Genomic DNA, 12747 nt, shown 5'->3' on the forward strand with positions numbered 1-12747 from the left:
TATGACCTTAATTTTTGCCCCACACTTCTATAGCATCTGGTTATTTTTGGATTAAGTCATGGTCTCTTATTGCCATCCTCAGCTACAATTGTCATTTCATAAGCAAAGCCCTTGCAAACTTCGTAGTCCCTTGCAGGAGCGCCCTGTTGACTGTGCTGAGTGATGGACAGGTTCCTGCCTGCTGGTCACTTTGCTGCTGGATTCACTCAGGGAGCAATATCCTAACATAGCAGACAAGGGAATTAAAATGGGTTCTTCTGAGGCAGCTTTGCTTACTGTGGCTCTTTCTGGTTGTTCTCTCAATTGGCTCCTGGGAGACTTTCATGCTTTTTTTGTTCCTCTTGGGCTTATGTGACCTGATATGTTCTTGCTATAAATAATTATTTTACTAGTATCAAAGTATACAAGCACCAAGCCACGTTTTCAGCATCTTTGTTAGTTGTAAATAGCAGTTTTTCAGACAGGCTTCTTTCTTCTTTCCTGTTTTGGAGTATTGTCCTGGCATTGCTGATCTCCATCACTTTGTCAGTTTTTGCTGTCCCTTGAAGTGAAGAGCCCTGGGAGCAGCACAGGACGCCCAGCAGGGGCATGGGGAGAGGAGCACTGCAATGCAGAGGGGAAGGGCTGAGGAGCTGCTTTCAGAGCAGGGCATTGCAGGTCGTCATTGCTAACAAATAAAAGCACCTTGAGTTCACCTGCAGCAGCAACCTGGTTTAGCTCTTATCACAGCCTACAATGGGGCCATTAGGAAAGGCTATTTGTGTACACCAGTTTTTACAGTATGAAAGTGTTTGATGACAAATCAGGGGCCAGCAGGCATACTATCCGTGCTTACACAGCTGTGATGAAGTTCAGCAGTTCTCCGGTCTGTTTAGCACTTCCTGGCTTTTAGATGGTTTTGGACCTTGAGAAAGGAGCACCAGTAAATTTGTGGTAGTTGTCAGGATTTTCAGGCATTCAGCAGCTGCCCTCCTTACCTCAGTGATCTTTCTAAGGTAATCATTTTAATTGTGAAACATCGCTTTTGTTATTTTCTATAACGGACTTAGGAGAAAACTTAGACGAAGTATTGGCTTAATACCAACAGGGAAAAATGCTTTGCAGTTTGTATCATTGTTCATGGGTAATTAAAATTGATTTACAAGAATTTTAATTTATGCAGCTACAACCGCCTCCTGACTTTACAGTGCAGTTGCAGACTTGCTGGGTGGAGGTGGTGAATGTTCACACCCAGAAGTCCCTTCTCAGTCTGTAAGAGGTGGTTGCTGTGTGGGTACCGCCGGCCCGTGGCTGCTGATGCAGAACGTTGTGGTGCCTCAGTCCATCACATCCAGATACAGCAAAGCGGATTTGGGTGAGCAGGTCTGATTGCTTCAGGCAGTTCTGATGGCCTCCTTTGGGAATCCTCAGTGAGAGAAGTTCTGTTCTTTTAAAATAATGCAGTGAATTTCAGATGCTGCCCGAAGATGATTGGGTTTGCCATTCTCAGACTGAATTCTGCCGTTTTAATATTAGGATTGGGAGTGACTTTTAGGTTTAATTGAAAGGAAACTTTCGGAGGTCTTCCAGTAGTGGCTGTACTGGCATGGCACTGTGCAGAGCACATGTGGGGCAGTGATAGCTGTTTCTTTGGCTGTAGACTAATAGAAGGAAAGCTCTAGAGGTTTGGGTGTTTTTGTTTGTTTTCTTTAAATTTCATTTCATGAGCTAGGACTATGTAAATTGATTTGTTACTTAATGAACATCTGATTGTTACAGTGTATGCATTTAGAGCTCCATCTACTTAATGTGTAATTAACTCACGTGAGGTTTGGTTGGAACAGAAGCTGGCCATTGGGGCAGATGTCTGGAGGAGGGTGGTGTGATGGCAGGAAGAACACAGACCCAGTGCTACCAATGGGCTCGGCCCTGCAGCGTTCCACCAAAGTAGAAGCATTCCTCTGGAGGGGCGGCAGCGCTTATCTCTGTTCTCTGGGACTGTTTGTGCTGAGTGAAAGCAGCTGCTGCCCTGAGTTAAGGGAGAACAAACTCAACATGGCGTGAAATTACTGTGCTGCCATTCACATTCATTAGTTATATTGTTACCAGCTCCGAGCATGACTGCTCTTTGCACGAATAATAATGTGAAATGCTACTTTGTAAGTTTTACCTTAAACCACGAACAAGATGCAGTGCGGCTTTGAAGCCAAGTGTATTATTCCTCTACCTGAGTGTGTTACAGCATTCTGGTCAAGTGCTTCAGTAATGTTTACACTTCGAACTCCGTGGAGGAAAGCAGGCAGCACGTTCCTAGGAGGGATGTGGTTTGGAGGTTTGCTATTAAACACAGCCCTGAGGGGTCCCCGTGTGCGGCCTCCAGAGCCATGCTGCTGCTGTGCTGTGCTGCCTGTCCTGGGTCCAAATCCTATGGCACCAAGCAGAGCGTTCCCCTTTGCTCAACTAGAACTGAGCCTGCAAGTGGAAACTTGTTTTGGTATTTATTCCTCCTCCAGCAGATCGGTTTCATTCTGCCCACTGGCAGGTTGGATTTCAGAAGCAACTTAGTTTTCTTCAGTGGAATAAACCTGCAGATGAGTTGCTGATGGTTTCTGCTCTGCTCCTTTTTGTGTACATCAGTACAGCCCCAGCAGGCAGGCCCTGGTGACGTGTTGGGTCTATCCTTAAAGACAGTGCTTTTCTGCTGCATTCATTTGTTACAGCTGATGGAAATGTGGCAGTGGATCAGCTTGCTGGATTTCGGACATTGGTGTATCCTGCCTTAAACTGGAACAGTTTCATTGGGATGTATGGCTGACTGTAGACTCTTAAATGCATTCCTACAGAAGAAAGTTATTTTGACTACCCCAATGAAAGTATGCAGACAAAAGCAAAGGCTTCATCATGCCTGAAGATCCAGAAACCCTGTTTTACAGGGAGTTTTGAGAAACCCCACCTTAAAAATGGTGATTGGGAATTGAGGTGCCAGAATCTCCTTGCTCTAGTTTTGTGGTTCTCATTATAAAACTCTATTTTCAGAATCTAATTACTTTAAATTAAAATGCTCACCATCTGCAAGGCACCTTATAATTTCTGTACTACTGTACTTGCATCACATAAGCACTTTGAGAGAAAGCCTGGTGTCATTCCCATTTTACATTTGTAGGAACTTAGATGCCGTATGCTGTTACTTCTGCTGATGCAAAGTGGTTTGGTGATAGATGGAGTGCTGGCCTTGTATTTGACATAGTGCTGTCCAAGTGGGATTATTACAGTGTGTCCTCTTTGGGAAAAACAAATCTGTGTAGCTGAAGAGGCGTTTTACTTGTAGTAAAGTCTTTCTTGGGATGTGAAGATGTTTGTGGTCACATCTACTCCTCAGCTGAGGTGTTGGTCTGAGTGAATGCCAGTGGCCAGCAGTGTGTGCATGGATGTGTGTTGAGCCACTCAGAAGCTGCTAAACTCACCCTTGTGTGTACTGTAAGCAAATAGTGATCATGCTACATTTTATGCAGGCTTTGGAGCGCAGTGTATGACACCCTTTGCTTAATACTTTTGTCCCTGTGCGATGTATTTGCATTGTTTTGACTCAGCATCTAAGTTGAGAATGATAACTCTTAAATAAACCATGGACTAATGGTAATGTGATGTTCTGCAGGTCAGTAACAGATCCGCGAGATGGAAAGAGAGTTGCACTCAAAAAGATGCCCAACGTCTTCCAAAATCTGGTCTCTTGTAAAAGGGTCTTCCGGGAGTTGAAGATGTTGTGTTTTTTTAAGCATGACAATGTAAGTAATTTTAAAGTATTTCAAACTAACTTTGAAGTATTTCTTAAAGCCTGATGATAAAATGATGCTAGCTCCATGTGAATCATTCTTTTTTTAAGTTATAGAATATTTATTATAGAATTATTATTATAGAATATTTAAAATGCTTTAAAAGCTCCGTAACTTTACATTTATCAGATTCCTGGAAACTCAGATGTTAGTGTAGCAAACACTGTAAAATTGGAATACTTTATCACCTGGAGTCTGAAGGCGTTCATACTTTCCCTTCCAAAATGGTTACAGATAGACAGGCAGTGCCCTTCAGACTGATCTTATTCTGGGCTTTTGGTGAATTCCAGTCAGCACAAAGTGATGCCAGCTGGAGCTGCTTTTGCTTTCACTGTTTCTTACTCCATCTTCCTCTCCCCTTTGTTGGGTGTGTTGCTCTCAGTTCTGCAGCAGAGTGTCTATGCAAGCACTCCTGAGTCTGCTTTCAGTGAGATCAGTTGGGTGAAGTTAAATCATTCAGAAATGATTTCAATTGACCCATATGGTTCTATGTGCACTGAACAAAAATGTACTCACTGAAGCTTCCACAAATGCAGCTGTGGTGTGGTAACTAATCATTGGTGAGCAGCAGTGAGTGCTGTGCTTCCTTCCAGTTTAAATGGATCAGGAAGTTTGTATGTTTCAGAACTAGATTTCAGTGCTTTTCCTCCTTGTAAAATTTCTATTTTTTTTTGATCTGGGATTATCATGTTCCAAGAAACACTTTGTGGCTCAAAACTGAATTAAGATAATTATCAGCGGGGATGCAAAGGAAAGGGACCAGTGTGTGTGAGTGAGTGCCAGACTGTAGAGTTCTGTGCTCTGCTGCTGTCCCCAGGGAGGAGGGGCTCTGGGGCATGACTTCTTCCCACCAGAATCTTGTCTTTGGAGGAATTTTATTGAGGATTGAAATGAAATGAAGTTATCTCTGTAAGCAGTCACATCTCATCCTTGATAGCCACTGAAGCTTCTCCCAAATGATGTGCTTGGGAAATGATCTAGAAGATTATGTGAGGATAGATGTAAATTCTGCACTGCTGCTTTTCTGCCTCTTTGCCCTGCTCAGAAAACTTGGGTAACTGTCTGCCCTTCTGACTCAGGGTATAAACAGCCTTGCTTTTTTAATTCCTATGTGGAAGCATTATATCATCGCATTGTTGAAGAGAAATGGCTAAAAAGTGTACTTTTGTTTACTGTTGTGTTTTTGTTAGAATTACTTATTTTGTCATTATGGTTTTTTTAGATCTATAAAATACAGTGAGTAGATAAATTTATGCTTTCAAACCAGTACCTGAATAGGTGAAATTTTGTTCTTGAATGAAAAAAGAGACCCTGAGTATATGATATCTGACATGGGGCTCTTAAATGCACAAATGTAGTGAGCTAGAATAGATAATGTAAAACTCAGTTCCAAAAGAAAGTTGCAGTCTGACTGTCTTTGTGAAAGGGATTTGTTTTGTCTGACTGGGGTAGGTTTTGATCTCGTGTGGTGTTTCCTAGGTACTCTCTGCCCTTGACATACTCCAGCCTCCACACATCGACTATTTTGAAGAAATGTATCCTAAAAATAAAATAGAGCTTCTTAATTGAGGTAGGTGTAATTTTCATTAGCTTAGAAGCTCCAAGGAGCTGGTGGGACCTGTGTAACAGAACTACAAAAACCCCGAGTCTGTATATGGACAGTTGGATATGAAGAAGGGAAGCTGTACTTTCATGAAGCTGTTGTTACTGTTAGTGCTGATGTTGAGCAGTGCAATGTGAAACTAAGAATGTGTAAGGCTGTAAGTGCAGTGCGCTGCAATACGGACCAGCATGTACTGCTGCTACTGATGGAGAATCCTCCAAAATGTTTCTTTGAAAGCTATATATAGCAGTTATCATCCTGTCAGTTATTAGCACCTTCAGATGCTTCCTGGTGCTCTCAGAAAGCACCAGCGACTGTCACCTGCTTTCAAATCATCACTTTTTGGGGATGCTGCAGCAGCCTGGCTGGGTGGTGGCTCTCTTTGTTCGGCTCCTGTCTTGATCACGATGACAGATTTCAGAGTGTTGTGCTGGATGTGTCACTGATACAAAGGTACGTGCTGTCTACAGGTAACCATATTAAAATGTACATTCCTTTCATTCATCATAACTTGACACAGGTATGGCATTTTGTTTTGTTTCAGTCTTTGTTTGGGTACCGCTTGGGGTTGGGAATTTCTGCTTTGTGAAACACTGCAAAGGGAAGTGATTCATGTGGAGGTGTTGTGCTCCTACGGAGCAGCTGCAGGAGGAGCTCTGGGGGTTGGAGCAGAGGTGTGGGCACTTGGTCTGCTCACATCACTGGTAATTAAAGCAGTGAGTTAACTATGGATGTTAACTACTGTAGTACAGAACACAGGAATAATATGAAGTTGACTGAGAGCAAAGAAACTCAGAGTAATTCTGATCTCTGCAGACTTTCCCAGCTGCGGACCCAGAACTGTAGCAAGGTTTTTCTGCCTGGTTAATCCCATTGGCTGCTCTCTTCTGCAAGCTGATTTAAAAACTTGTCATGATAAGATCGGTTTGGAGGAAGTTTTTAACTGGTGAAACATAACCATGATAAACAGCACTGAATGGATCGTTTAGTTCTGTTTCCTCAGGAGTCTGAAGGTTCAGATATTTTTACGCAAGTTATTAGTAAAATAATAACCTTTGTAGACTTTTACAAGTGAAAGCAATGTTTGAGAGCAGGTAACCAAATACGCTAACACACTGGCATTTCTGTTACCAAGTGAGCATTTTGAGGGAGATGCCACACTGAGGTAAGCTGGATAGGCCTGTGTCTTTTCTATGGGAAATGCCACAAGTGAAGCACTGACAGTTAAACTGTGCTGACCTGTTGAGATGGAGCACTTGCACCGTAGCCTGCTCAGGTCTGTGTCATCTCACTGTACTGCTGTTCTTTTTACAGCTTTGGTTGCACTGTCCTTTAAATTTATAATCCAAAACCCAGTTGCTCACACAAGAACTTCCTCCCAAAGTTGAAACTGTTACACAGATCTCATTGTAGATCAGGCAGGCCATGAAGAACTACCAGTTATGAGCTCCTGCAGGATACCCACAGTCGCCTTCCATCTCAAAACATATGTGTGTGCATTCAGGAGTGTATGAAGTGTTCTGATTGAGGATTTAGGCTTATTTTCTAAAGTTATAAGTTTCGTACCACTGTAACTGAGACGTGAAAACTTCTGTTAGCTGCATGCAAGCAGTTGCATTTAAAAACAACTGCACAATCCTATGGGTGTTCATCACGTGTCCTACTTATCCTACAAGCAGCTTTGGTGTATTGGTGTCAGTCCTCAGTGGGGCTGAGTGTATCAGCTTATGGTGATGGTCAGACTTGGGAGGGTTATTTTCTCAATCACTGATGGGTATTTGTTGTTTTTTTCATATGGCCCTCCTTAGAATAATTAAAAAAGAAACCCTGAAAATTGTCATTCTTTGAGATAAATGAGCTTTGTAAGATGTGATTTGATCTATTTATAATGCCTTAAAATCTCCGGTGAAGAAAAACCTTCAGAAAAATTATTTTGAACCCTGTGGTTGTAACCAAAGTATGACGGGATTTATTGGCTGATAAAAGAATTCGTTGGTTGAGAATTTTGCCGTGCTGTTCTCAGGCTTTGTCACATAAGCGTTAAATAAAGCTCTTACAATTTTGCTTTAAAATTTCCTTCATATGAACAACATCTGAGTCTTCACAAACTGGATTTTGGTCATTTGCAATAGTTCAGTGCTCTCCTTTGATAACAAGTCATGTGAGTTTTAGATCAAATCTAGGCTGAGGATTATTCCTTCTGTGTAATTGTACAGCCAAGAATCTTTAAGTGGGATAAGCTCAACTACTGCCAGGTTTCATATGGAAAACAAGGGCTGCTAACTTCCTTTGTGGTTAACCAATTTTAAGTTGTTCTGAGCAGTATTTTGTGGGGATGCACAGCCAGGCTGCTGTGTGGTTCTACGCTGGGCTGACAGTGTCCAAGTGTGTCTGTTATAAAGGAGAACAGTGTAACCACTGATGTTGTGGCTAAAGTGTGAGAACCGTACATGGTAACTCTTGGTCGAACTGCCGTACAGCTCTTTTTGTTCTGCAGCCAATCAGTCAGATTTACAAAATCTTTAATTGACCGTAAAACTGAAATCTGCAACGGGAAATACACAGATGTTCCTTTTTTAGCTGAGAACTGTCATAAGTTGGTGCTGTAATAACTTTTGGAACGCTTTTTTCATTAAGGGGAATGTTAGAAGCAGTTGAGAAGACAATATCCTGTCAGTATTGTGTGTTGGCCAGGAAAGATTTTAAGGGTAGGAAAGGTGTGTAGCATCTCCTTTCCATCCATCTGTTAAGAGGGGATAGAACTGTTTTCTGACCATCAGGGTGGCAAAAGCTGTTCCTTGGGGCAATGTGGCCCCACCAGAGCAGCAGGCAGTATACCATGGGCTGCTGCTCCATGTCCTTCTGTGGCCAGGCTGCTGCAGGCACAGCACATTCCTATGGGCCAACACTCCAACAAACTGAGCGGGACTTGAGGGACGAAGAGGCTCAGGATGTTCTGCAGAAGGCTGTGGGTTCCTTTTTGCAGCTGATAACAGTTTGTGCTCTGGGCAGAGCAGAATGCAAACCAAACAGCTTCACTGACATCATATAAAGATAATGGAAAAATGGTTGTGTTGTCAAAGTAGTAAATTCTGTCTGAAAAAGTCACAGATGTCTGCTTGAATGAGCTGTGTGCCAAAGTGTCACACAAGGGGCTTTTGTAGGAGGGTTGAAATTTCACCTTATTAGAACTTGTCTGCTGAATACCTTTATTGCAGTGCTTGCAATACCTAGTTGGATAATATTGTCTGCAACTGAAAGGGTAACTCCAGGAGCCAGCTCTGTCTGGGTGCAGGCATATCCCATAGCCCTAACAGTTTGTTTTCAGTTAACCAAGAGTATGCCTGGGCCCAATTCAAACTGATACAGGAGTGGTTTAACTGATGCAAATCCATCTCTGCAGGGTGATGTTTGTTCAGAGTTCCTTCTTACAGCAAAAACTTACCTGGATTGTGAGCCCTGCAAGCTGTACAGCATTCCCAGCTAACACTGCGGAGCCTGTTCTTTAAACACAGAGCTATCTGTTCCATGTGCTTTTCATTTAATAAGAGAATGAACTACTCATGGAATTTAATTTACTGTATCTAAGTATACCAGTATTACAGTGATTTTAATTTTTTTTTCCTGGTATGCATCAGTGGGAAATTATTTCTATTAAGAAGGTTGTGTCCTCATGGGAGAACACCAGGGAGGTTTTAAAGTTGAATATCATGTATTGTTGGCAGTTACCTTTCAAGTCAGTGGTGTGTGTCTGGCTGTCAGTGAGTCAGTAAGAACAGACTGGTGTTTTTTGCCTTCTCTCCTTCTAATTTTGAACCTTTTGTGAGTGCTCAATGAATTGTCTTAATTTCTAATGTAAAGTTTGCAGCCTGATTTTTGTAGAAGCTGAAATGACACCATGGAAGAAAATTCTACGCCGTTAACTTTGAGGAGGAGCTGTCTGCTGTGTGCGCTGATATTTGGCACTGCAGCTTTTCAATCCATTTAAAAGCTATTTGTAGAATAAATTATCAATATTAATTTGTTCTCTATCCACAGGTCTGATTAATCCGCACAGCTCTATCTGCTGATTAATTCACACAGCCCCTTGCACTGTTGTGCTCTTTTTCTACCCATGGAAATATTTGCTAACTTTACCACGTGTGCCCATAAGCACTGTTACATTTCAGAACTGGGATCTGCAAGAAGTATTCAGTAGCACAAACATCTGACAAACATATTTCCCATCCGAATATTAAATTCAGGTAACCTTGAGGCCAAGCAATTAGATAACTAAGGGAATTTCGGATCTAATGCTGAAGTAGTGTTTATTTCTTTCCCTGCACTGCTGCTGCCACACCCTGGGGAATGGTTTGCCATCCCACTGTGTAGGGAAGAGATTTCAGGGGCAGTTTTTGCTGACACCAGAGGAGCCTGTATGGCTTTATCTGGCTGATGGCAACGTACAGCCAGGAAGATGTCACAGCAAACCCATAGACAGTTGTGCAGGATTGAAATGCCAGATTAAGTTTGTCTTTCCCAGAACAGAGTTTTCACAGCATTCAAGCTTTGTTTTACAAATAGTAGATGCAAGTATTGAAACTAAAGCAGTTTTATTGTATGATACAAAATATGGTGCTACTAAACTGCAGGTGACCAAGAGCAATGCCGCTTACATGACTGAGATGTGGGGCTTCTGGGGGTCTTTTACTGGGACCAGCAGTGAGCTTAACGGGTTGGTCAGAGATGTGGGCAGTGGGACTGGGGGTGCAGGGAGCCCTTATGGTGGCATCCATGGCTGGCTGTGCCTGTAGGATGCACTCACGCGCCTCCCTCCTGCCCTGCACACACAGCACCTGCCTGCCCCACAGCTCAGCCACAAGGAGCTGCTTCTTCCTGGAGTAAATATCTGTAGCGCTGAGTTCTGAGGTGTGGAGCTGTAGTTCTGAGTCACTGTGGGAATATTGCATCACAATACTTAGTTCGTTTCTAAAATTTGCTTGTAAATTGTACCAGCTCAGCAAGTTTCCCTGTCAGAGCAAGTGAAGTTTTTCTGTGCCGCACGTTTCCCTTGGCAATTAGTCTGAAGCAAATTGGTACGTTTGTAGTTCTAATTTTATACAGCTACTTAACTAATTACGTCTGTCAGTAGCAATTTTTATCTGGCGGTGGTGCTCAGCTTACTGTTACAGCTCCAGTGACCGCCTCTCCACCAGCACACGGCGTGGGCCAGCTCCAAGGAGGAAACTGCGGGCACTCGTGGGGATCACTGACCGCAGCCCTGCAGGGTTTTGTGGTTTGTTTTGTTTAACATCTATTGCAGCTGGGCAGGCTGAAGTCACTGACCCACTTGGGCACCAGCTGTTTGCAAAATGCAGGAACATCAGCCAGTGCTGCTTTTGCTGATGTTTAGAGGCCCTCATTAAATTATCTAGAGACAATAATCAGATAGCTGCCGTTCAACTTAATGGCACCTCTGAGCCCTGTCAAGAGAGCTTTATTTAATGCGCAGCAGACCTGGAGTGGTGCAGGTGCCATTTCAGGCCCTCATTTAATTTAAGCTGCTTTAGTTGGCATGGCAACTAGTTGAGACATCTGGGAGACATTATGCTCGGGATTGAGATTTAGGAGGATTTGTGGTGTAGCAAAACAGAAATCTTATCGTAATAAAGTGCAGAGTAATACTTTCAGATTTTTTAAAAAATATTTTACATTAAAAATGAAATGCAAAGATGTATTGTGGCCATAAGGTTAAAATAAATAAATGAGACTGGTATAAATCTTTAAGAGAGCCTTTGTGAAAGGAGAAATTAGAAGACGAGAGGTTATGGAGCTACAGGGTTGGGTTTTTCTTTACAAAGAATTGCTATGATGTTTTTAATGAAGGGAATTGTAATTTGGGAGGGTTTTGGTCAAAGTTGGCAACAGTTATTTTCTAGAATGAATTTTTGCATGGTGATGATGGCAAATGAGCAGTTTCACTGAATTATTTTATTAAGATCAGATAGGATTTGCAGAGCAGCGGATGGAAAAACATCCGTTAGGTGGAGATAAGAGAACATTTATGTTCTTCTGAGATTGTTGTGAGTGCAGCTTAACCTGTGCTGATTAATTGCTGATAACGGTAAGATCAGGTAGGTTTGTACTGGCGCTGACTTGCCTACAGTGGTACCCAGAGGTGGATGTCTGGCCCAAAGTCAGGCTGTGCTGTTGTATTTCAGACTCACTCTGTAGCAGTGGGTTATGCAGCGCGTTGCCCAGCTGGTGGGCTCCTGCGGATAATGGAGAGACTTCAAACCAGACCAGAGCTCTCTTGGCTGACCTAGTTAGTGCCTGTCGCTCCCAGGGGGAGGTCAGGGCCTTACACAGAGCCCTTCTGTGCTGGGAGGTGCCTGGAGCTGCTGCAGGGCAGGTGACCCTGCAGGCTGTAATGCACTCCTGGGAGACGGCCCAGCACACTCAGCTTTGCTTCTTGCAGAACTGAGTGCAGCAGGGTTTGGGATGTTCCACGTGCTGCTGAGAAGCAGAAATTCCGTTGACGTGTGGTGGCAGCATTTTACCTTCTTCAGCCATGAATGCACTGATACCAGTTTTTCCTTTTTTTGTTGTTGTTTCAAATATGCTGAAGGAAACTTTTTAAAGCCGTAATATTTCTCGGTTGTCTCACCAAGTTTACTTGTGTTACAACTGAAGTCGGCCTTTTCAGCAGGTTCAGTCCCACCTCAGACACGGGGTGTGTAATTTTGCTTTAAGCTTCAGTGTGTGTTTTATTACAGGAACGTGTTCAGGAAACCAACCCTGCTGCTGAGTGCGTGGGTTCAGACGTGCTGCTGCTGTCCTCTGCATTTCTCCATTTCTGAAACTTTATTTTTAGTACTTTTAGTGCCTTCTGAATAAGCATAATGCCCTTCTTCTAATGCCTTGCCTCAGGGTAACCGGGGTGTTTTGGATCTCTTTGTATCTTCAGCTGCACCTGTTGTCTTCTGTAGTTAATTGTCAGTGGATGTGGCTGTTTGTGCTCTGTGCATCCATGAATGCATTGCGGCTGGGTTCTGTTTGCTCTCTGCTGTTCACCTTTCCTTCAGGTAGCAGGAGGTTTTGTTCCTTTAGTTTTACTCCTCATGTTATAACTCAGAAGAGGTTTTTTTAGCTGGGATCTGTACGTTGTGCTGCTTGACCAGGGACAGCAGCGGAGGTGGGGAAGGTTTGGGGAAGTGTGTGTGCTTGGGGAGTCTGCATTACGGGGCATGTAGCAACCTGTGGGACGCTTCTGATGACAGATGGTCACAGATTTGCACTTGTTGTGATGATGTGTGTCCCCTCTGACAACACCACTCTGTTTCCTGTAATTTG

General features: G+C 43.1%; 1 protein-coding gene across 1 annotated transcript in view; it reads left to right on the forward strand.

Moving 5' to 3' along the window:
• The window catches only part of NLK (nemo like kinase), a 40908-nt gene that overhangs the window by 17738 nt on the left and 10423 nt on the right, over positions 1–12747 (forward strand). The window contains exons 3-4 of the mRNA XM_072353176.1: positions 3635–3764; positions 5292–5347. Of these exons, the coding sequence (XP_072209277.1) occupies positions 3635–3764; positions 5292–5347 (186 nt within the window). The remainder of the gene's footprint in view (positions 1–3634; positions 3765–5291; positions 5348–12747) is intronic.

The sequence above is a fragment of the Excalfactoria chinensis genome, chromosome 19, assembly GCF_039878825.1.
Source record: "Excalfactoria chinensis isolate bCotChi1 chromosome 19, bCotChi1.hap2, whole genome shotgun sequence".
In the NCBI taxonomy this organism is placed as follows: domain Eukaryota; kingdom Metazoa; phylum Chordata; class Aves; order Galliformes; family Phasianidae; genus Excalfactoria; species Excalfactoria chinensis.